The sequence below is a fragment of the Perca fluviatilis genome, chromosome 13, assembly GCF_010015445.1.
Source record: "Perca fluviatilis chromosome 13, GENO_Pfluv_1.0, whole genome shotgun sequence".
In the NCBI taxonomy this organism is placed as follows: domain Eukaryota; kingdom Metazoa; phylum Chordata; class Actinopteri; order Perciformes; family Percidae; genus Perca; species Perca fluviatilis.
Window position 1 is genome coordinate 31,043,842 of NC_053124.1, and position 25,159 is coordinate 31,069,000.

General features: G+C 41.1%; 1 protein-coding gene across 1 annotated transcript in view; it reads right to left on the minus strand.

The window, feature by feature from the left end:
• The window catches only part of LOC120571546 (ectonucleotide pyrophosphatase/phosphodiesterase family member 2-like), an 84,702-nt gene that overhangs the window by 37,594 nt on the left and 21,949 nt on the right, over positions 1 to 25,159 (minus strand). Inside the window, exons 11-23 of the mRNA XM_039820549.1 lie at positions 23,556 to 23,628; positions 23,359 to 23,467; positions 21,976 to 22,101; positions 20,812 to 20,843; positions 20,586 to 20,713; positions 18,675 to 18,757; positions 18,345 to 18,428; positions 16,599 to 16,768; positions 16,403 to 16,463; positions 15,032 to 15,171; positions 11,842 to 11,986; positions 10,590 to 10,667; positions 227 to 359 (exon numbers count right to left, since the gene is read on the minus strand). Of these exons, the coding sequence (XP_039676483.1) occupies positions 227 to 359; positions 10,590 to 10,667; positions 11,842 to 11,986; positions 15,032 to 15,171; positions 16,403 to 16,463; positions 16,599 to 16,768; positions 18,345 to 18,428; positions 18,675 to 18,757; positions 20,586 to 20,713; positions 20,812 to 20,843; positions 21,976 to 22,101; positions 23,359 to 23,467; positions 23,556 to 23,628 (1,362 nt within the window). The remainder of the gene's footprint in view (positions 1 to 226; positions 360 to 10,589; positions 10,668 to 11,841; positions 11,987 to 15,031; positions 15,172 to 16,402; positions 16,464 to 16,598; positions 16,769 to 18,344; positions 18,429 to 18,674; positions 18,758 to 20,585; positions 20,714 to 20,811; positions 20,844 to 21,975; positions 22,102 to 23,358; positions 23,468 to 23,555; positions 23,629 to 25,159) is intronic.

Below are 25,159 nucleotides of genomic sequence, written 5' to 3' on the forward strand. Positions count from 1 at the left end.
AACTACACTGACTGCACTATATTTCTTGTATATTGCATTGCACTTTTTGCTCTTCTTGCATCTCTGGTTGGACGCAAACTGCATTTTCGTTGTCTTTGTACTTGTAAATTTCCTGTACTGCACACTGACAATAAAGTTGAATCTAATCTAATCTAACATTATAGGGACTATTCATTCCGTTTGTTTTCTCTATAAACAGAAACTCGGGTGAGAACTGTGGCCTTACTCTTTTATCTCCTCTGTGGTGTCCCGGAGGCCGTCGTAGTTGTAATCGAAGATGGGTCCTGAGAGGACGTTGACGCCGTTGTTTTCCTCTGCGTAACGCCTCAGCAGCGTCCCCTGCAGGTAACTCCACATTCCTGCAGACAGAAAGAAAGAAAATGGATCAGATGCAACACAGAGCAAAAACTAACCTTTTTTTTTTAAGTACCAGGTACAAGTCCCAACGAGGGCTGTGCAATTAATAGATTTTTGATCGTGATTACGATTTCGTCTCCTAGCAATCACAAAAATAATGTAATTATTTTGCACATTATGTTTTGCAAAAAAAAAAAAAGTTAAATGGGAGAATATTATGCTCATTTTCAGGTTCATAATTGTATTTAGAGGTTATATCAGAATAGGTTTACATGGTTTGATTTTCAAAAAACACCATCTTTTTGTTGTACGCACATTGCGCCACCTCTTTTTTTCACTCTTTTTTTTTTTCTTTTTTTTTTTCAAAAAGTGTTTTTTCTTTCTTTTTGAAACAAGCGAAATTTTTTTTATTAAAAAAAAAAAAAAGAAGTACAACAAAAAAAAAAAAAAAGAACACTATAAAATTAATTTATTTTTTTTTATAATAAATAAAAAAAAAAAAAAAACAACAAAAAAAATAAAAAAAAAAATAAAAAAATTATTTTTTTATCTGGCAAATGGCATCGGTAGCGGTTCTGAGGCGGATAAGCGATCTTTCATCCAACCTGGGGATTAAACCGGCAACCTCCGGTCCCAAGCTCGCTCCTTCAACCACTAGCCCACCACTAGCCGATCACAATGCCGTTATCGTAAATTTTTAACCAGCATTTGGATTAGTGACCGTCAAAAGTGTTTAAAGTTTAAAAAAAAAAATTTCAATTAATTAGAGGTTTACTAACTGAGCAGCTTTGTATGAGAGAATTTTAAATAACAAAAAAAAGAAAATTCTGTATTTTTGATATAGCTACACACAATATTTCTGTTTTTAATCACGGGACTTTTACTCATTTATTTCTTAGAGTGTGGATTAAATATCAGCAAAGGATTCCCCCAGACGGAACGTTGATTTTAATTTAATTGGATAACTAAATAGTTACAGTACATCCATATTTAAGCAATCAGTTAAATGCAAATCACTGATTTAATTCCACTAATTGCTTTATAAGTACACTCTTTGTCTGAACAAGGGAACACAGCTGCAGAAGAACAGGGAGTACAAAACAATTGGGGAAATGACCAAAGCAAAGTTTTTCTGACGATGGTTAAACATCCTTAAATGGCCTCGAAAAATAAGTGTTTCTAATCAGTTAGAAGATCTTTATGTCATTAAAAAGGGGGGTTTGTGGGAGGGTGAGCTCAGTCATGATGAACCACTGATCTCAGAACTGAAGCTTTAAATGTTCCAAGTAAACACCATTTACTGGAGGTTTCCTCCTTAAGTGTGATTTATAGGCTAGTGACAAATGGTCAAAAAGGGCTTTAGTTTTTGAGATACCCCTACCGGAGGTAGAACTAAACCCAACAATGTTTTTCCTCATCTCTAAGGTATCCCATATATGAAATGGATTCTTGGCTAAAAATATTTTACTGCTAAGATTGTTAAATTAACATATATTGTAATACACCCCCAAACCAAAAAAGGACTAAAATATAGCCTGTCCGTATGGGAGTTAAGGCATATAAACTAATGCAGATCAATCACACAAGCTCTGAGAGCTTTGAAACTTGGCACGTTTGTAGTCAGGAAGTTGCTTCACCTACTAGAAAAGACAGGATGTGAATATCTTGATGTATGGAATAAATAGAGATATAAACACATACCTAAAATAGGCGAACATGCAAAAAATGAATATCTATGCAGAATGGATGAAACATTTCATATGGCACCTTATACTATACAGTCCATATGGAAACAAAGATTGAAATCAAAACACCTTACCACAGCACAAATAGGAGACCAGGAGTCAGGATTGCAGTTTGACCTAAATGAGCCTTTTAATAAAACTATAACTTAACACAATACAAATGAAATGACTGTCTTAAATCAAACAAATGGCAATCTAACAAAACAAACACTGTGAGGGGGAATGAGCCCACTCCTCACCTCACTGAATCTCAAGCTCTTCTCAAGCTGTTTTTTTCTAGCAGCAACCATTTGGAACATGAACTGCTTTTGGTAGCCATTCTGGGGGTTAGGGCATCTCCAGTGGCCACTTTGGGGAGGTCAGCCCCCCATGATGTTACAACTGCAACACACCACTGTCACTCATCTGGGTTCCAGAGAAGAGGTTTGACCAGGTGGCTGTGACGCCACACTACTGTTTGGTACAAGGCTCTAACAAGGCTCTAAGCACTTGTTATCTTGTAGTTGTAGTTGTTGCCCTTGTAGTGCCTTGTACCAAACCGTAATGTGGCGTCACAGCCACCTGGTCAAACCTCTTCTCTGGAACCCAGATGGTAGAGGATGGAGGCTCAGAGAAGATGGGTGCATTGAACCTGTGATGTTCCAGAAGGTACCAGCACCTAAAGAAGTTAGAGACATCACCCACCTCTACTGTAAAGACGGAAACTGCAACGATGCCACCAAATGCCAGTGTATTTCAGTGGGCTTGACCTGCACAAAGTTTTGCTCTTGCCCTTTCACAGACTGTCAAAATATTTCACTGATGACAATGCAGATGAGCGACAGTGGTGTGTTGCAGTTGTAACATCATGGGGAGCTGACCTCCCCAAAGTGGCCACTGGCCCAGTACTGGCGATGTAGGTGCTGACAAAGCTACATAGAGCAGCCTTGTTTCCACTGACCCTGAGGTATTTTCTGTAGTTTGGAACACTTGTTTGTCCTGTGATGATATGTGTTTGTCTGCTGGTTTGAAGGTTGCCTCTTCTTTGTCTATCAAGATCTTTGACTGAGTGTTGGTGGTCAAATATATCAAACAATATAACGACTATGATACGACTTGTATAGCTTGCTGCAGAACTGGGACAGCACCATATATTCTTGTGACAGCAAACCATACCATTTATAGTAAAGCACAACAGATCTTGTGGAGCAAATCACCGGCCTTACAAGGAAAGATCACAATGAGACTGGGAGGTATGCATATCACGATGGCTTATCTAGCAAGGATCGGAAAGCTCAGTGGCGATGGTGGACTCTTTGACATACTAACTGAGTCAGATGTGTATGCAGAGGGAACATCTCGACAGTTGCTTCAAGGGAAACAGCTAGCAAGAGGAGTAAGAAGCATAAAGCTAGCCTCTGAGGCTCCTACATCGCCAGTACTGGGCCAACGAAAATTTCTTCAGGGAACACTGTCATCTTAGCTGGTGGTTTTGAATATGGTCAGGAGGTTAAGAGGGTTAGCATTTCAGGCATTGACTGCTTGACAGATCTTTACAGTGACCAGGAAGTGGCTGACACAAGGCTGGTGTTACATGCAATACATCTTGCACAGTCACATTCTCGTCTAATTGTCAAATGTGATGATACAGATGTACTAGTTTTGCTTCTGTACTATTCAAGCAAAGGGATGATTGGATCCTCAGCAGTGTTTCTGCACTCTGGACATGGCCTTAAGGAAAGATTCATCCCTATCTGTTTGATCGCTCAGAAGCTTGGAGCAGTGCTTTGTGAGTGTTTACCTGCATGCCACGCCCTCACGGGTTGTAACACCACAAGCACTTTGTACAGAATTGGGAAGGCCCCTGCCCTCACAAGACTGAAGACCCATCTTTGTAAGTTACAGGAAATTACTACATTTTGACTCTCTGGTAGCTTGGAAGAGGCTTTGCCTGTGGCAAGAAGGTATGCCCTCCCGTATGGCCAAAAGGAAAAGGTGGATGGGCAGCCTTGTACCAATCTGGATGAGCTGAGGTACAGATTAGCATCAGATGAGTGACAGTGGTGTGTTGCAGTCGTAACATCATGGGGGGCTGACCACTAGAGTCCGGATCGGGCCCAATTTTTCTGTCCGAGCCCAGCCTGCGTCCGACAGAGCCGTGACCGAGCCCGGCCCGAGCCTGACAGGCATTAAGAAATTTGTGTCCGAGCCCGACCCGAGCCCGACCCGAGCCCGACAGTTAAAATCTCATTTTTTCCTCATACTAATGACACATGTAGGCTACGTTTTTGTGTGGAAAGCCAGTTTTTATTAAGCAACTATAGGAAGGCATTCGGCAATTGTCAACAGATGAGCGCATCAGCGCACACGGGGCAACAAGCACATATTAATAAGATGTTAAGATGTTCAATGTGTTAACCTCTCCTCATCGCTTCGTTTCCAACCGTGATCAGAAAACCAGGGGAGACTCTCCAGGGCCCACGTTATAACTTGAATATCATTGGGGTTAAAATCCCGTTTCTGGTGAGCAAATGACTGAACTTGGCTTTCAGTCTGGGGTTTATTTCGGACACCGCACACACTGTGTACAACTCTGCTCTGGTTGCAGCTACACGTCTGCTTCTTCTTTCTTCTGCCCACTTACCACACACACATTTCTTTAAACCAATCACAGTCGTCTTGGGCGGCGCTAAGCGCCGTACAGAGCCACGGCGCCGCTGCAAAATAGCCTTGGGAAGGAACTTGTTTTGGTGGAACGCGTGTACGTTCAAAAGTTGTTTTAGTCGTGCAACAGAAAACTCAGATTGGACAGATAGTCTAGCTAGCTGTCTGGATTTCCCCTGCAGAGATCTGAGGAGCAGTTAACCATAGTCCTCACAAATCCACCGGAGGTTAGAACGCCAACACAAAGAGAGCGGAAGGGGACGTACATCCGGCCGAAAAGAGTGACATCCGGCGGAATTTCCGGCAGCAACGGACCAATCCCGGAAGTGGAACATCGTGGATATAGACTAATGGAGACCAAACCAGATAATTAAAACTAAGGACTACATTTCCCCCTCTTCTCATTTCCTGGTTCTCCTTCTCCATGAACAACATGAAATCAAGGAAAGGGTTACCTTCTCCTGCTCCTGTCGATTCCGGTGCTAAATCGATACTTTTAAAACGGTGCCGGTGCCTAAACGATGCCTGAACCGGTACTTTTCAATAAAGTTAAAAAAAAAGAAGAAAAAAAATAAGGGTAGTAAACAACAGTCAGTGACTTGTTTATTGCTAAGGCCATGGTCAAAATTAAAGATTTAATAACAATGTAATAACTATAACAATAACTTATTTCACCAGTATATTGCTGTTGAACCCCAGATGGGAAAAGGGTATTTTACAATTACTGTGAATGCACCACGAGGCTACCTGTTTTAAATGAAGCACCGTCTGTGTGCTGTTTAATTCCGATTACATATAAACATACTGTATATCTATGAATTCCGACACACGCGGCTGCTGCGGCCCCCCCCCAAGCGTTTTTTTGGTGCCCTCTCCCCCCCCCCCCCACCCCCAAACACCCCCCTTTTTCCTTTTTTTCTTTTTCTTTCTTTTTTTTTTTTTTTTTTTCCCCCCCACCCCCAACCAACACAAAACTTTTAACTTTGTTGGGTGAAGCGGAAAAAAAAACAACCACACCACACAACCCCTCCTTTTTTTTTTTTTTTTTTTTTTTTTTTTTTTCCCTTTTCTCCCCTTTCTCCTTTTCCCCCCTTCCCCACCACCCCCCAAACCTAACTGAAAACATGTCTTATATTTTAGATTCCTCAAAGTAGCCACCCTTTGCTTTTTTTGATAACTCTGCAAACCCTTGGTGTTCTCTCAGTGAGCTTCATGAGGTAGTCACCTGAAATGGTTTTAACTTCACAGGTGTGCTTTGTCAGGGTTAATTAGTGGAATTTTTTCCCCTTATTAATAAAAAAGCAAAGGGTGACTACTTTGAAGAATCTAAATTATAAGAAATGTTTTCAGTTATTTCACACTTTTTTGTTAAGTACATAATTCCATATGTGTTCATTCATAGTTTTGATGCCTGCAGTGAGAATCTACAACGTAAATAGTCATGAAAATAAAAAGGAAACACATTGAATGAGAAGGTGTGTCCAAACTTTTGGCCTGTACTGTACGTCGTCAAGCTCAGTTGGAGGCTGCGCGGTAACGCTCAGCCATCACCGGAAAAAGTGCTTCTAATTGACCTCACTGGTCTCGTCGAAGTCTATGGCGTCGCTGTGTCCGTTTATTTCACTGTCTATGGCAGTGGTTCCCAACCTGGGGTCCGGGCACCCCTTAGGCAAAGATCACAGGGGGTGCGCAAGTCTTTATCTGGTTTGAAGTTGAGGTAAAACAAATATATTTGCACGTTAAACAAATTATGATAATACACTAGAATATATAATGTGTACAAAAGTCGGTATAAAAACTATATATTTTTGTTCTCGCTTAAAATTGGAGACAGGCTACTTAGTAGGCCAAACTCATCTGCTAGCTGCTATCATCCTCGTCTTTCCTGCCGCCACGGCATCACTATTTTATGAATGAAAGATGGCGGAGAAATGTAAAAGTCCTGATATCTATATATACCTCTGTATCAAAAAAGAAAGTAAGGCTCTATCTCGAGAGTTACCTCAACTTCGGTTTTGAACTTCGGTATCTCCACGTGCCTACGTACGTGCCCACGGCATCGATTTAAAGCAGAAGCATGAATCAGCCTTTTATCTTGATGATAACACATCTATTTCCCAGCCTGAAGAAAGAAAGAAATTCTCCAGACACACACTCTGTTTACAGAGCTGACGACAATGATGAATTATGTGTATCTGTATGAGACGGCGATTCAGAGAGAGAGAGAAAGAGAGTGTGTGTGTGTGTGTGTGTGTGTGTGTGTTTTGTCCTGATAAGGCTTCTCTTTCTCTAGAAACAATGGGTATCAGGCTGTCCTGGCTCAGACCTGACATCACCACGCTGCTGTCTCTCTGTCTCATGTGATAACTTTGAACCCTTGACAAAAGCTCTTTTTTTTTTTTTTTTTATTATTCAGAGGATTCAACTTGACATTCGGGTTTGAGGTTGACACATGCACATTTTGGTACAGCACCAAAATTTCCCCTGAGCTTCTTGTTGAAATTCATCTAAAAATCACAGTTCACGGAATTTATATCCCTGTAAGACTTATTGGGATTTCAGACGTTCCTCTATTTTGTCCACCAGTTTGAAACCTCCGCCGGGATGAATGTCATGTCGATCCGTTACAGTTCAGTTAACGGGTTTAGGAAAACGCTTCCGGGTCCCAAACTTGTATTTTGGAAAATAAACCTGTATCGGCCCTATTATACGACGATCCCATGACTAAACACTTTATAAAACAAAGAAAAGCAGCTACTGAAATGTATTATTTATTTCTGACGTTCGTAGTCATCAGTCTTATTTATCATATAATCAATAATATAGCGAGAGTAGAGGGAGGCAGGCCAGTACAGCCCGATCCGGTTGGGGAGAGTTCTAGCCCGACCAGGCACCTCTCTTTAACCTGCCTCTCTTAGTTATGCTATTATAATTCTAGACTGCCGGGGAAGTTCCTTCCTTCCTATGACACACTGAGCTGCGCTCTCACCTCTGTTTTCACTTGTTTCCTTTTGTATGCATCCTGTCCCAGAAATGCTTGTTACTAACGTAGCTCTGGGGAGTTTACTCCCCGGAGTCCTTATGTGTCTTCTTGCATAGCTTAGCATAGCTCTGCGATTCTCTGCAAATTCCCGGCCGCGTCCTGCCGCGTCTGCCGCATCCACCCATGCTCTGCAGCGCCACGTTACATCCCGCAACGCCCTGCTGTGATGTTCATACGCACAGAGTAGTCAGGATCCGGTATTGGAGACTGCACTACTCAGTATGACACGATGTGCCCTGCTATGACATGAACTTCCACGATGACCTTCGAAGTCACTGTTCCATTATCTTTAATGTGACTATTATCGCCACTGGTCATCACACCCCCAACCGGCCCCGTCAGACACCGCCTACCAAGAGTCTGGGTCTGCCGAGGTTTCTTCCTAAAAGGGAGTTTTTCCTCGCCACTGTCGCAATAGCCACTGCTAATGCTTGCTCTTGAGGGAATTACTGTAATTGTTGGGGTTTTGGAATTTATAGAGTGTGGTCTAGACCTACTCTATCTGTAAAGTGTCTCGAGATAACTCTTGTTATGATTTGATACTATAAATAAAATTGAATTGACGTTATTTGTTGTGGTTATGGCTCACACCGGGGCATGATCAGTAAAGAGTTAAAAAAAAAAAAAGGGACAGCGACAGAGCATGGGTGAAAACTCAAGTCACCCTCGGCCACCCATTCACATACTGGCCCTCTTACTCCTACACAGGTATGCAATGTCTATTTTATTGTTGAAATACATTGCAAGATGTGGTTTTACATCAATATATGAATTTACTTTGGCAGGCGTTCTGCTAATGTTAAGGTAGCTTTATTAAAAGCATTCTGTACACCACTATATACTATATACTTCCCACTTGTGCGGCGTTTTTAAAAAAAAAAAAAAAAAAAAAATAAAATATATAAATTATAAAAAAATAATAAATTTTTTTTTAAAAAAATATTAAATTGTTTTTTTTTATTAAATTTTTTTTTTTTTTTTTTTATTTTTTTTTTTTTTTTTTATAATTTTTTTTTTTTTTTTTTTTTTTTTTTTTTTTAAAAAAAAAAAAAAATTTTTTTCTTTTTTTTTTTTTTTTTTTTTTTTTTTTTTTTTTTTTTTTTTTTTTTTTTTTTTTTTTTTTTTATATTTAATAAAAATATTATATTTTTTTTTTTTTTTTTTTTTTTTTTTTTTTTTTTTTTTTTTTTTTTTTTTTTATTTTTATTTTTTTTTTCATTTTTTTTTTTTTTTCAATTCCCTTTTCACCTTTTTTTCCTTTTTTCTTTTTTAACCTTCCACAATTTTTTTTTTTTTTTTTTTTTTCTTTTTACTATCAAAAAAGAAAAAATTAAAACCTCTTTTTTAAAAGGGGAAATTTTTTTTTTCCCCTTTTTTTTCTTTTTTTTTTTTTTTTTTTTTTTTCTCCCCCCCTCCTCCTCCTCCTTTTTTCTTTTTTCCCCCCCCGTATTTTGAAATAAGTTGCGTCTTTCTGTCACTTGCTTCCAAAATAAAACGTTCTGGGCAAATCAAGATCTTTCCAACACGAGGCGGTGGTGCTCAAACATTACCACTTTTGTCCATGGGGGGGGGATATGGGGGCTGCCAAAATCATCACAAAATAAAAGTTCCTTGTTGTTACTTTGAAGGTGTAAATAAGATGAAAATGTGCTTGTTTCATGTTTTGCAGCTCCTTTTTTGTACGTAGCTTTTCTGGAGGTCTGATTGGCTCTTACTCTGCCTCTTATGTCTTAATCTGATATTAACACAAATGAAGGGTGCAGACATTTTGCCTGACTCTTCCAAATATTAACTTGCTCCATTGTTTTAGTCTTATGTTGACATTTTTTGGGGCATTTCTTACACATTTCTTCCCTTCAGGGTTTCCCACAGGTTTCTGTAAGACTTTTTAAGACCATTATGAATTTTAAGATCTATATCACGACATTAAAAACAAAGTCAGATGGCAGAAACCTGGAAACAATTGAGTTGGTCTCATTTGTAGTCATAATACAGCAAATTATATTTGGACTAGCGACAGAAAGAACTACAACACAACAGAATGACAAAAATAATAAACATTCTCAAGCGCTGTGGGAGCATTTCAATGAGCATTTGAGGCAGCGTCACATGGACGTCGGAAAATTGAGACCTGTTTAAAATTATTTAGGACCTAGAACACAATACTTCAGCTCATATTATGCTTTTTGTCTTTTTCCCTTTCCTACTGACTGGCTAGTAGTCCTTACCTAGCTACTGTCAGGGCACACCCTCATACTCTGCTTCTGACTGGCTAGTAGTACTTACCTAGGTACTGTCAGGGCACGCCCCCATACTCTGCTTCTGACTGGCTAGTAGTCCTTACCTAGGTACTGTCAGGACACGCCCTCATTCTCTGCTTCTGACTGGCTAGTAGTCCTTACCTAGGTACTGTCAGGGCACGCCCTCATACTCTGCTTCTGACTGGCTAGTAGTCCTTACCTAGGTACCGCTCCCAACAAAGATGGAACAGAAGTGCGATGTCTCACTCTGTAGCTAAAACAGAGAGCTCAACACACAGGGTGAAAAGAGGAGCTGCAGCAATGTGCAGTACAACAAAAATATGGTATGTTTTGAAAGTTGAACCATGTAAACCTATTCTGATATAACCTTTAAATACAATTATGAACCTGAAAATGAACATAATATGAGCACTTTCAGACAAAAGTTTGATTTTGAAATTTTAGACATTTTAAGACCCTGTGGATAACCCTGTCCCTTCCGCCACCATAATGCTCCCGTGAACTTGTGTTCTGAGTGTGAAGTTGAAGTGTGAGACTCACTCTTGAAGGCCGGGTACATGGGGACGATGTTGGTGATGAGCGAAGCGTCGTATCTGGACTCGGGAGACGATGCCAGCTCTGTCAACAACGTAGCGGAGTAGAAAATAAGTGCCTCAAAATTGTACTTAAGTACAGTGCAGCTTGATAGGGCTGCACGATATGAAGAAAACATGCCACAACGATGTTAAATACCGCGATAACAATATTACTGGCGATAAATAAACAGATATCAAAGTGCACTCAGTTCTGCATTTCTGTTGCTTTCACTATTCTGCTAGGATAAACGCCAAAGTGCTTGTTGAATTGAAAACAAATGAAAGGAAATCGTTTCCAACATTTAATTACATATTGAATTGATATAAAAGGCACCACTTTAACCCTTGTGTTGTCCTTGGGACCTGCTTTTCCAAAACATTTGGGTTTCTTACCACTAAATTGCCCCAAAATAACATGGATGCATGGATGTACGTTGTATGGGACCCATACAACATTCTTCGCAGGTAAGATTAATGATTAATTCCATTGAATTTTGGGTGTTTTATTCAATTTCATAGCATTTGAAGAAAAACATTTTTTTAAATGGTTTTAAAAGAGTATCCTGAAACTAAACTTTGACATAAATTAACTACTTAGCTATTAGTCAAACTACTTCATAATATCAAGGTTTTTTTTTAAACTAAAAAATTTGGTATAATGTCATTTAAACTAATTTTATTGACCATGAATTAAAAAAAAAAAAATCATTGAAAAAAAAGTGACAAAACCATTGGAAAAGCGCCAAAAAAAAGTTCATTTTCAATTGTCACTCAGAAAGACAAGAAGGGTTAAAAAAAAAAAAAAAGACATTACATTTTGAAGTGCAGTTTTCTATGGATATTTTAGTTACACTCCACCACTGTCAGATATTACAGGTGAGAAAGAGCTTTCGGTTACACTTTACTTGAAGGTATCTACATAAGAGTGACATAACACTGTCATGAACACGACACACTAACTCTAACTCTAACCATAACTTGTCATGACAAAAACCGAATGACACTTAAAAGAAGCGTCATGTCATAAACGTTTATGACTTGTTTATAATGTTTATGACACGTTCATGACAGTGTCATGTCACTCTTATGTAGATACCTTCAAGTAAAGTGTAACCGAGCTTTTAGAGGATTGTGTATCTGGGAAGAATTGTGTGTGCGGTGCATTGTCCCTGTCAGATAAAGTAAACCGTGCGAGTGCTCCGGCGCCGCCGGTTTACCTGGATGGAAGAGGAAGCCGTAGGTGAGCTGGTTGTTCTGGCTGTAGGCGGTGCAGCTCTGACTGTGATCGGCCGACACTCGGGGGTCGACCCGGACACACTGAACGCCGGGGGGCGAGACCTCGGGAACGGGAGTCATGTCCTCCTGAGAGACAAAGACACCAATCTTAAGCAATTAAAGGGTAACTACCGTTTTTTTTTTCTTTTATTCTAACTATTATTATTTTCTAGGGGTGGGAATCACCAGAGGCCCCCACGATTCGATATTACCACGATGCTTTTGTCACGATACGATATTATTGCGATTACTGTGATATTCTGCAATATAATGCAATTTATTACCCTTTTTTCCAACTTCAAAATATGTCCCTAAAGGAAAACTTTGTCACATCTGTTTAATTTGTTCATCCCACTTCAATTTTCCATCTAGTGGGCTGAAAATTATTCTAGTACCAAAACTAGAAATTCTCCTGTGCAATTTATATAATAAAAGATCAATAGTTGGCGTCTGTGTATTGATACAGTATTGCCACGAAAATATTGCAATATTATGCTATATCGATCCCCCCCCTCCCCCATCCCTACTATTTTCCTATATTTTTGTGTCCAAGTGACTTATGGGAACAACAATCTCTGACATCGGTCCAGTATTAAGAGAGATGGCTGCAGTCGGCAGCGGCAAAACAAGCTACAATGTTAAGTTAATAGGGCGATTGTGCACCTTCTATTTACGTTCACAAAAGTGCTCGTTTGGCCGCTGACAGGCTCAGATTAATATTCTAAGTTTCTGACAACATTTTGGAAAGGATTTCTAAGGAGGTCGACCTTTCTGTTAAAGCGTAAGATCCTTTTTTTAAACATAAAAACATCCATGAAATTGCCTTCCTTAAACCCACCAGACTCCATGTAAATAATAATTTTAGCATCGTAAAAATACACTTCATTCAAAGTCGACAGAAACAAAATAAAACTGTGAAACGGCTGGAAAGATGGAAAAGATGACCCAAAACGGCTGTTTTGGGTCATCTTTCCACTTTTCCAACCATCACAACTCTAGTTTTGGTTGAAATAAAACACACAGTTTACTGATTTACATGTGAAAATATGTTGGCTCTATACACGCTAAAGGTATTGCTTTTTTAAATGCAGTCTGGTGGGTTTAGCGCTAGAGACTTCAGAGCTGGTTCTGGTGAAACAGAAAGGTCTCAAAGAGGTTTTAAAGGCCTATCTCTGAAGGGATCCTTTCCATAATGTTGTCACACACTTAGAATATTAATCTCGTGGCCCGCCTTATTCTGCCTCTGATTGGCTTACCCTGGTATTCTTACCCTAATCCTGACCAATCTCCACTCCTCATGCCCTAAACCTGACTCCATCGATCATTTACCAGTATAAGAGCGGCAAAACAAACACAGGACTCTCACCAAGGACACCGGGATCCATTTTTCATTTGAAAATGAAAAGTTCAACTTCACGGAATAAACGGAGCAACGCCACGTTTAGCGATGCGTGCGTAACCGAAAGCGAAGTAAAGTGAAGTAACCAAGATCTTTTTTTCTAAACTTAAGCCAAGTAGTTTTGGTGCCTGAACCTAGCCAAACTGCGAACGTTTTTCACTGACGTCATGTTTAAAACCACAACTGGGACTTGTTGGTATTTCTGCGTGTGTCCCACGTGTGAGCGGCTGCACCTTGTAAACTTGCAGCCTGTTCCGTGTAAACATCTGGGCAACACGCGTGTTCGGCGTCACAGACACAGAGCTCTGTGTGGCTGCTGGTGTTGCTGGACACCTTTGTGTTTATGTTTTGCGTGTTTGTGCGGCTCCGTCGCGCTCTGCGCCGGACACAAACACACTGTCGCACACTGTGTACAACGACATGTGATGTGGGGCCCAGCGTCTGAGTTTTACAACGTTGACACCCGGCTTGACTACATGAAAAGACACGAGTCAGGAGCTGAGGGGAGGTCAGGGAAGTAAAAACACTGCATTGGGGGAAAACTCCGGTGCGATAGTTTCTGGACGTTCTCGGCTCACTGGGCAGTGCTGAAGAAAAGGAATGACCTAACAATTACACATCTTATCCTAATATTCCCTTTCCTGTTCACTGATTAGGTTTCTATAATTGTTTACTTTACCAATGAACCTTTAATGTCTCCCGATTTAATGAATTACTGTATGTCTGCCTTTTCTCTGGCTTAGTGTTAAGCATTCCACTTATATTCACTGAGTCTACTCAGAGAGACCTGTGAGTTTAATGTCTTCTCAGCTTTTGTTTATGCTGTTGTTTCCTGTAAACTCGTATACAAACTAGGGGTGTGAATTAGAGGATGGATACCCGAACCGAGCCCGTTTTGGACAGATATTTAGAAATGAGGTTCAGGTCGGGCTCGGTCACATCAGCGCGATAAGGAATTGAACATTTTAAAATTAAAAGGGCTTATTAACGTGCCCTTGTTGCCCCGTGTGCGCTGATGCGCTCATCTGTTGACATTCCCGAACGCCTTCCTACAGTGTGTCATTAGCATGAGAAAGAAAAGAGATTTTAACTATGTCCCGATCCGGACTCACTACAGGGTTCATACGCATTTTAACCAATATTTTTCCATGACTTTTTCATGACTTTTCCATGACGTTTTGGCAAATTTCCATGACTATGTGTTCCTGAAAATGTCAAGTCGACATTATACAATAAGAATACCAATCTGTGTTAAAGTTTCCCCTCAGAGGTTTAACTATAAAATGAATGATAATGTCTGTGGTTCGTAGTGGGATTCATAATATCGCTCCCCGAATAGAATGTTGAGGTTAAGACGACGTGAAAATACATTTATTAATCACATATTACTATGCTGTGTTAAAAAAAAAAATTCCATGACTTTTCCAAAACCTTTCCAGGCCTGGAATTTCATAACTTTTCCAGGTTCCAAAAGCGTATGAACCCTGCCACTAGGTGAATCTGTTTTAGTTTCTTTGTTGAGTGCTTACTTGTGTTCAATTTGTAGATTTCAGATTTTTGTATTGCTCATTATACTTGGATTGGAAGGCAGGGAATCAATATTAATACAAAGACTGATGTTTGCTTTGGAATACAATCTGCAGTAATGTCAAGTTTGTTCCAAGTATAAAAAAACAAACAATTGATACAGTATAGTTTGTAGAAGAGCAGGTAAAAGCCGTAGTAAGGAGTACCTGTCGAGACAGCGTGTATGCTGTCCACAGAGGCATGGCCAGCTCCTTGCTGTAGCCGCTGATGAACTCCACGTGGTGAAGGAGACTGTACTGGGTGTCAAACATCACGGCCGGACGACCAAACGGGAGGTGGGTGGTGTCTGCACACACGCGCACACAATCAGACACACACGCACACAGTCAGTTAAAGTGATGGTTTGGATCTTTTTAGTGTGGTTGTATGAGGTACTTATCCCAAAGCCACCAGACTCCTTTGACAAAACCAGTCATTTTACCTTGCAGGACGCAGGGAGTTGCTGCTCTACCTCTGCCTCTGTCTTTGATTGGTTTTTATGTTATTGTGTGACTTTAAAAAAAAATACACACCGGAAAGTTCGGACTTACCAATGTCACACAATAACAAAGGAACCGATGGAGCGGTAGAGCAGCAACTCCCGTGTTCTTTTTGGGAAAGGTGTCTGGCGGCTTTGAAGAGAGCGGAGATAACGGCGTCAGTTCCCCGTTTCCCCTGTCTGACAGCAAAGGGAAAGCTAATTATAGCATTATATTACAGCGTTGACTTTAAACTGATAGATATTTGATGTGTCTAAAATGCAATTTAGCTGCTGCTGCCCCCCCCCAATCCCCCCTGTCCACAGTGGTACATTGCTTAGCGTCCGCGTCGATACTCCTGCCTGCTTCTCCAAATTAGGGGCGCGCCGACCGCCATTTACGGACACTGACAGTCTACTTCAAACTATCCCTCTAAGTCACGGTAACAATGAAGCTCTGGTTGACTGAGAGAATGTCGTTTTACAAACTTTTACTTAAAACATAGAGGCGCAGATTACTTTTACTCCAGTATTTTGTATGATCATGGTCACTATCATGTCTGCTCTAATCACCTAACTTACTCTTCTACATGACAAAAAGCTGCCAGACAGTAACTGGAAATAATGCCTCGGCTTTTGCAGCGAAACTCAATGACTCGGTGCTGAAATACCAACACGGTCTATACGGAGATTAACAGGGGGAAAGCAAACGCCACACCCCGGGGGGGGAGGACGCCTCACACGCCGGGAGACGGACGCGGGGATTTCATACTACTCGCTACCGTAGTCGTGCTGTGACCACGACATATGCTTCCCATTTCAATACATTAGTTTACATTTTCGTGCTGGCCACCACTTCACGTACTGCCATGAGACTGGGTTGGAAATACTGACATTTTCAGGCATATTTCGTGGATACTTGCTACTACTTAAAATACTTCTGAGCTTGAGTCACTTTTCAAAGTGGAATAACTTGGACAACAGATTTTCCAGTGGTCCATTGTGCCTTCGGCAGCACGGTTATCCTTAAAAAAAAGTCTAAGGTGTGAGAGGAACCTACTGTAACTGTAGAGTCCGTCTGGTGCAGGACTGAAGGCTTCGATGACCTCCTCCACTTTGTTCTGTAACACAAAAACACGGTGTGTGATGTCAGATTGTTTGGATGGTTTTCTGCCCCCCCCAACTCCTTTTTTTTAAGACCAGGGGTTGAAAACACGGCTGAAAGTCAGACAGGATATTTCTTCGGGCCCTCTGACCTCGTCGTCGCAGCTGCAGCCCAGGTCGTGGGTCACAGCGTCGGAGTTGGACGCCGGCGACGGCGGGGTCACTTCCTCTGGCGTGCTGGGTTGGTACGGAGGGTGCCGCAGCATGTCGTTCAAGCTGCCGTAGGTCCCGTTGTTAGGAGCCGGCTTCAACCCCAACAAGTCTGACAGGGACAGAGAGAGAGAGAGAGAGAGAGAGAGAGAGAGAGAGAGAGAACCAATGTGACCCAAATCAGATAGAGACTCAGCCCAAAAGGGCGGGAGGAGTCTGGCACAACCTCCTCCAATTGGCCAACGCTACGTTTCTGTTGACCCTTTCCTTGACGGGTTCTGTGGTGTAACCGGTAGCGATGCTGTGATGCTACGTGGAGAGGAATCCGCTGACACGGTTTCTTGATTCTAAAGGTTTATTTACATCGAAGAAATCAGCATCAATTTACGAGCCCTGCAGAGCTCGGAGAGGACCTGTTTTCCCAATTCTCCAGTGGTCACTCTGGCTTTCTTTGTTTGAACATGGTATATATTCTATAACATAGATGGGGGAGGAAACAATACTTTGACCAATGGCTACAAGCCAACTGGGCTTATTTTGGAGGGGCCATTGAGAATGCATCACAGATGTTTTCCAGAGAGGTGTCTTCTGAAAGTAAAGTTCTTAGATACCAGTCCTAAATGTTCAGATAAAGCTCAAAGACATGTTATATAGAATGATCAGAAAATGACGTAATATCCTGCCGTGCGCGACCTCAGATTTTTTTTGGGGGGGTGGGGGGCATTTTAGGCCTTTTATAGCACAGCTGAAGATATAAAAGGGGAGAGAGAGAGGGGGAATGACATGCAGCAAAGGGCCACAGGTCGGAGTTGAACATGCGACCGTTGACTGTCTTGTTTTGTTTTATTTTTTGTGTAGACCCCAGGAAGAACAGTAGTTACTACGGTAACAACTAATGGGGATCCTACATAAATCAATAAATTAACGTCCAAATGTAATGCATTTTCACTTCATTATGTAATAATCTGCCACATTTTGTGATAAAACCCCCTGAATTGTTGGGGCTTTGTAAATTATAGAGTGTGGTCTAGACCTACTCTATCTGTAAAGTGTCTCGAGATAACTCTTGTTATGATTTGATACTATAAATAAAATTGAATTGAATGCAATATGTAATGTAGCGACGTGTATTGACCAATGAAAGGTAATCTACTAAACAAATGGTATATTTTTAGTCACCGTGATTCATGCTAGAATTCATAAACTAAACATGACAATGTTCTAAAAAAAAAATTAATGAAGACATCCATTTCGGTTGGTTATTACACAATGCACCATAAGTTTACATGTTTTGTTCAACAACAAAAAAAAGTGTAACCCTGTGTACCCATCAAATAAAAAAGGCGTAAAACCCCCAAAAATAATCTTTAATAATTAAATATAGAATTAAAATAAAGCGGAGAAATTGATTACATATTGCGTTCAGGGTTTTGATTACAAAATGCGTCCGATTATTACATAAAGCTGTGCTACAGAGTCAGTTTGTGGATGAAACGTCAGAAATGCATTTGCATGTAGATTTTGGGATAAATGTTCTTTTACAGTTTGTTGTGTAGAGGTAAAAAAATAAAAAATAAAACATCACCCGTGAAAGTATGGCCCGTTAAATGGCTTAATAAGGACCTTGGGTGCATCACTGCTGACGTTAAAAATTAAATAAATAATAATAATGACAATAATATTCTCACCACACATGACGTTGTATAACTCTATATTTTCAAACTCTGGCACTCTGGTCTGGAACTTGAAGCTCGGGCCCCCGCCCCCAAAAAAAAATCCCCCAAAAAAAAAAAAAAATAGCCCCCCCCCCCCAAAAAACCCCCCCCCCCCTCGAGGGGTCCATTGTCAGGTATGGACGCGCCTCGGGTTATGGAGGCCTCGCCGTCGTCCATTAACACCTGACAGTGGACGCCTCGTCGGGCATTAACCCTTACAGACACAGCACATCTTGTAACAAACAGGCTGTAATACAGGAGAGGAAAAGAGGTCTGAAGTTGGAGAGACTTGACAACAACACAGTACCCTCATGCTGGTTATCTTGTTGTCAAAGCCGTGGTCCCCGTTGAAACCACACCGAGTCCTCAGTTTTTCTGGCATTTTCCTGCAGCAAACAGAACAGAAAAGATGCGTGTCTTTTTTTCAACAAATCGAATGCCTTTGCACCCTTTAATTATTGCATTGTAAGAATTGCACTAGTCCTTCCCTCTCTTCAATTGTTATGAAAAATAATCTTAAAAATAAATAAATAAAACGACGTAAAACTCTTGTGGTACGAGAGCTCAGGTGTCAAACTCAAATCCGGCCCCCCTCACAGACTTTGATCAAGGGTCGCACTTTTTCCTCCGCGATTGCGTCATTACTTTATGGTAATTACTAAGGGTGCGTGATATATTGACTCAATAATCGTTATCGCAATGTCACAATGCGCAATATTATATCGAAAGTACGCAATATTTCGTTTATTTTGTGGCGTGCTGCGTCCCGTCCATTGGTTGTGTGGCTTACCGTATTTTCCGGACTATAATTCGCACTTTTTTTCCTACTTTGGCTGGTCCTGCGACTTATAGTCAGGTGCGACTTATATATCAAAATATATATAATTTAACATGTTTTTAAATGTTAATTCATACTGAAAACATTACCGTCTACAGCCGTGAGAGGGCGCTCTCTAGGCTTGTGACAACTATATGCTGCTCCTAAAGACAACTGAGAAAGAAAAGAAAATCCTATTCTGCAGATTAAAAACTGCAGGTAGTAAAATATGCAGCCCGAAAATGGTAATCGAGCAGCAGAAAGAAAGTTTGAAGTGAGAGAGAAACTTGTGAGGGACTGGCGAAAACAAAGAAAGCTAATCGGCTAATCGCGGGCTGAAAGCAAGATCGCCAGAGCTGGAGGAACGAGTCCACAGATGGGCGCTTGAACAACGTGCTGCCGGGAGGGGCTTGTCAACGGTGCAGGTACGTCTCCACGCCCTGGTGGTTGTTCTGGGTGCTATTGTATAGTTCAATAACTGTTAATGTGTTACGTTAACATACCGGACACCTATTCAGCCTGTTGTTCTATGTGCTATTGTGTAGTTGAATAACTTGCCTTTCCAGATTAAATGTCGGTTCTTGGTCTTGGATTTTGTGAAATAAATTTCTAAATAAATGTGACTTATAGTCCGGTGCGACTTATAGTCCGGAAAATACGGTTTAATTTCGAGCCCGCTTGAAACGCTATAATGGTCATCATCATTGGCCAGTTACCGTGCCACTTGCATCTGTTAGTGCACGTCAGGGCACGGGGGTCCACTACGTGACAAACCCCATGGAGCGTACCACGTGACGTGTGTGCATATTTCGAAGAAATAGAGACAAAAAAAAATAAATGAAATGAATCAGAGAAGGGAAAGAAAAGAAAAGAAAGGACCTAAAGAGAGAAAACGACGGGAGTCAGTGACCAGGAGCAAAAGAAAGAACACAAAAGTAAGAAAATTAAGTGTTGCTCAGGGAGAAGACGAAATAACAAGAGACTGAAGTGTCCAAAAGTAATCCCATCCCGCATCTATTTCTCACCGGTAGCTATCTCCCGAAACGTTATAAACAGTGTTTATATGAGGCAGACTTTGGAGTCAGTAAATATTGAATAATTTTCATCCGCGACCGACCTGTGGTCCAGCCGCACTACCGAGCCGTACGTATGTCTCGGTGTGCGCTATATTGTTGTGAATCTATTTTGATGAGTTTTCCCATAACTTCTGTAATTTTACATAGGTTTAAAAATATCTAAATGAATATCGCAATATGCAATAATCAATATCGCAATATCACATGTCAATATTGTGCAACCCTAGACATTACACTCATTTCTCAGAGTCAATGAGGTAATGATTTGCTGCTTTGAAATCATCACGTTTAGCAGAAGTGGATCAGCGCGTCCCGGGTTACCTGGCGATGTGCCACTTCCTCTCCATCAGCAGGTGGACGTCCTCGATCCTGCGGTTGTTGGCGTAGTGAAGCCTCTTGGGTAAATGCTGCTTCAGGTACGGCTTGAAGTGCTGGGACGCCATTTTACACTGAAAACAACAAATAAAAAAAAAAAAAGGTGATTGACCTGTCCTCTGTGCCTTTGTCTCGCTGGACATGTGTCGTGACGGTTTGGTTTTGTACTCACAGTGAGGTTCGCGACCACAACGCTGGGGTCATCTGGAAAGGAAAATATCATCAATCAAAAGCCTGCTTAATTGTTTTGTAAAAATCTGATTCACTCTATAGTGTTAAAGGGTATTTGTTTTTTTTCCAACCTGTGTGTAAGTGACTGAAGGAACAATCTTTTGAAATTGGTCCAGTAAGCAATGTAATCGTATGGGGCAAATGTGCATCGTCAATTTACGTCCCCTAAAAGTGCTGTCGTTGCCACTGACAGTAGGGTTGGGCGGTATCCAAATTTTGAAACCGTCAAACCTCCTCCCTATTTTACCGCGGTATACGGTATTACCGTGACCGTACTCAGACGGCGTCACCAAACTGTTGGCTTGTGCACCGTTCAGAAACTGAATACCAAACACTAATACTGGAACAATAATAACATGACAACAACTTACAAAAAACTACTTTCTCCTCCACACTGTCACGTGATGAAAACCACACATAATTACCTAAATTATATTTAATATTTAATCCTTGTCTCCTATATAAGTGCATTGCCTTTTTTTTTTATGACGGTATTGAAAGTGATACCGTTGTTATTTTTAAGACACCGCGGTATACCGTATATTACCGCCCAACCCTAACTGACAGCCTCAATTTATTGTTCTAAGCGTCTCACAGCATTATGGAAAGGATCCCTACAGAGATAGACCTTTTTTTTCTTCAACCAGAAACAGCTCAGAGATCGCTAACGCTAAACCCACCAGACTCCATTAAAAAAAACAAGATTTTTAGCGTGTATAGAGCCAACATATTTTCACATGTAAATCAGTAAACTATGTGTTTATTTCAGCCCAAACTAGAGTTGCGATTGTTAGAAAAGTGGAAAGACGACCCAAAACAGGTTTTCGCAGTTTTATTTTGTGTCTGTTGACTTTGAATGAAGTGTGTTTTTACAATGATAAAATGATTATTGACATGGAGTCTGGTGGGTTTAGCGATCGCAATTTCGCAGAGGTTTTTAGGTTTAAAAAAAGGATCTTACTCTTTAACAGAAAGGTCGACCTCATTAGAAATCCTTTCCATAATGTTGTCAGACAATCTGAGCCTGAGGAAAATAGGGTCCAGGTTGAAAGAAAAAAAAACAAAAAAAAATGTTACCCTTTAAAACCAGTCACTCTCTACTTACACGTGGGGGATTTGGGGTCCCGGGGTCGTATTCTGCCCAGCGAGCCGGGGATCAGCGCGATCTCTTCTATGTTGAGCGGGTAGCTGCTGAGAAACTCGGTGCGATCACAGTGGGCCTCCTCCATACCTGAGAGACAGAGAGGGCAGCCGCGCTTTCAAGTGTTATTATTGAAAAGGTCGGTTTACACAATTTTAAATCTCAATTTCTGTTCACTGAAAATACACTTGGACGTGAACGGGACTTTGTGCTCCTCAAAAGCATCGAAAAAAACGAGGAAACAATGTCCCAGTTACTCTGGGAAATCTACAGGGGCTATTTCGTTTGTAGTAAGTAGTTCCTGTAAAAAAAGTATTCAGTGAACAAAAATTTAAATGCGACCCGAGACCTGAAGCTAATCAGGTTGTTTGTTTTTTTTATTCCACTGTAGAGTAACCAGGAATTTGCTTTGAGCCAGGGCCGTAGTACTTGAGTCTACTCTTTTTTTTGAAGCCTTGCACTTGTCTCGGTCTTGTGCCTTTGTTGGACTTGGAATGTGTCCCGGACTCGGCTGTTAAGAACTGGTCAAGTTGTTCCTGGCTGCTGATTGGGGAGCAGTATGTTGCCCTGCTTTGAGCAACCCAAAACCAAAATTTCATTCACCTCTTTTGTATGGGGATAGAGGCACACAACTCAGATACAGATACTGTATGTTAAAAAAAAAAAAAAAACTACTAAGTGAAAAGAATAGTTTTATGATTGTCCCTTTAGAAACCATTGACTACAGAGATGATTAGATGGGATTAAAAGCCCAAGCACAGTCAGTATCCAGTCAAATTTAATACCTTTTTAAGACCATTATGAATCAAATGTAAGACCTTTATCACAACATCCACTTAGCCCTAAATTATTTTTTTCAAGCCAAATATCGCTAAACTTGCACTTCCCCATAGCTGAGGAATAAAATCTGTTTCATGTCTGTGGTACAATCCGAAAGAGACTGGCGCCAATACCTCGAAAGCTGATTGGCTGCAATACACATTGGTGTCAATTTTAGTCGTAATACAGCAAATTATATTTGGACTAGCGAAAGAAAGAACTCCAAACACCACGGAATAAATCAAAAATGAGCATTAGAGGTAGCGTTGCAAGGACGTAGGGAAATTAAGACCTGTTTTTAAATTATTTTAGACCTGGAACACAATACTTCGGAATCCCTGCTATCCTATGGTGTCTAACTGCGTGTCAGTCACTGCTCATGCGCACACATTCATCAAAAGGGGAGGGACTGAGAAGTTGTCGATGTTCAAATTTGTGGCTAAGTCCTGGATCTTCACAATCCTACCTACAGCACCTTCAACTGTCCAGATTTGACTGAAGAAAAGAGATGTAAGACGACGGCCATACCGTGGTCTCCTACGATGATGACATTGACGCAGCGATGCAGGTCCATCTGCTTCAGACCGTTCATCAACTGACCAATGATGTTATCGATCTCCCTCAGTGGGTTATCCAGCTGGAGACCGGAAACACAGGATGACATTTTACATGACTCGTGCCTCACACTTTCAGCACTTCTCCATCCTCCAGGCGTCACAACTCACCTCGCTGCTGAGCGGTCCCAGTCGGTGCCCGAAGGTATCGGGCTGCTCCGAGTGGACGGCGTAAACGTAAGGCCTGAAGAGACACAACAGAAAATGTATTCATGATTTTTCTATAGGTGAGCGCAGAGATGTGGGCTTGAGACTTGGGGACTCGGACTTGGAGTCGACTCGAGTCACCGTTTTGCCTCGCCAGACCCTCCTCCACTGCGCTGCGTAGGTGGGTCGGGCTAGGGAGAGAAACGTGCTCTGGTTTATTGCCATTCCTTTAAACTAATCACAAAATAGCTTCAGGAAGGAACTTGTTGTGACGAAACGTGTACATTCAAAGGTTGTTTTAGTCGTGCGACAGAAAACTCCGATTGGACAGATAGTCTAGCTAGCTGTCTGGATTTACCCTGCAGAGATCTGAGGAGCAGTTAACCCTAGTCCTCACAATAAATCCACCGGAGTTTAGAACGCCAACACAAAGGAAGCGGAAGGTGACGGACAGCAACGGAGCAATCCCGGAAGTGGAACGTCTTGGATAGACTTACTTGGGACTTGAGCAAAAGATGACTTGGTCGCCAAGCTCGTTGTTTCTGGCAGAGAGCGTCTCACCTCGACTCACACTCATAAAAAACACTTTATCAGCTCGTGACCCCTTCTCTGACCCGGCATCTGCTCCACGCTAAAAACAACCCTTTATCTTCAAGTCTTCAAGAGACTCTTCTTACCAACTCACAGACCAAATGTAAAACGCACACAGCCCTTCTTACAACCCTGCGTAAGATTAACAACAATCTGTGAGACTGTTGATGTGCAGTACAAGTTATATTTTAAACCGCATATGCATGAAAACTACCTCAAAAGTAGACATATTTTCAGTAAAACCTTTCACAAGAGCACGACTTGTTCATGCAGCTGCGCACACATCCTAAACAGCCACTAACCAAACAACCGCAGCCACTTAGGCTGCTCTGTGAGCATGAGGAGTTTGAGTCCAGAGGAAAGGTGCATGAAACCTGGCAGTTAAAGAAGAACTCAGCAAAAACAGGGAGAAAAAGTGAAATGACATTTTGACAGCTACAGTGTGTTACAGTAAATGGGAATTACTATTTTTACATATTGAGCCTTTTTTCATAGTTTTCCTATTCCATTTTATACAGCAAGAAATATAGGGATTATATTGCATCCCTATATTTTAAATTCTGCACTATTTTATAGGGATACACCGATCCGACTTTTTCAGTCCCGAACCGATGCCAGGGCTTTGTGTATCTGTCGATACCCGATACCGATCCGATACCGTTGTTGAATTAATACTACACTGTATACCTTCCACCTTATACCATCCTTCCACCATGTGGAAGAGACTAAAGGCACCAGACTTTCCTGACTTAATATTACTTTCCTAACTAAGACAAAATAACAGAGATGTAATGTATTGAATTCTTATTTATTTGTACACTCCACACAAACGAACAAAACTGGATCGGCCCGTGGATCTGTTAATTTTTCCAATCCCAGATCCAGCTATTTTGTCAATATCGGGACCAATATCCGATCGTAATATCGGATCGGTGCACCCCTACTATTTTATGTCTTAGAAGAAGGCTGCGTACGAG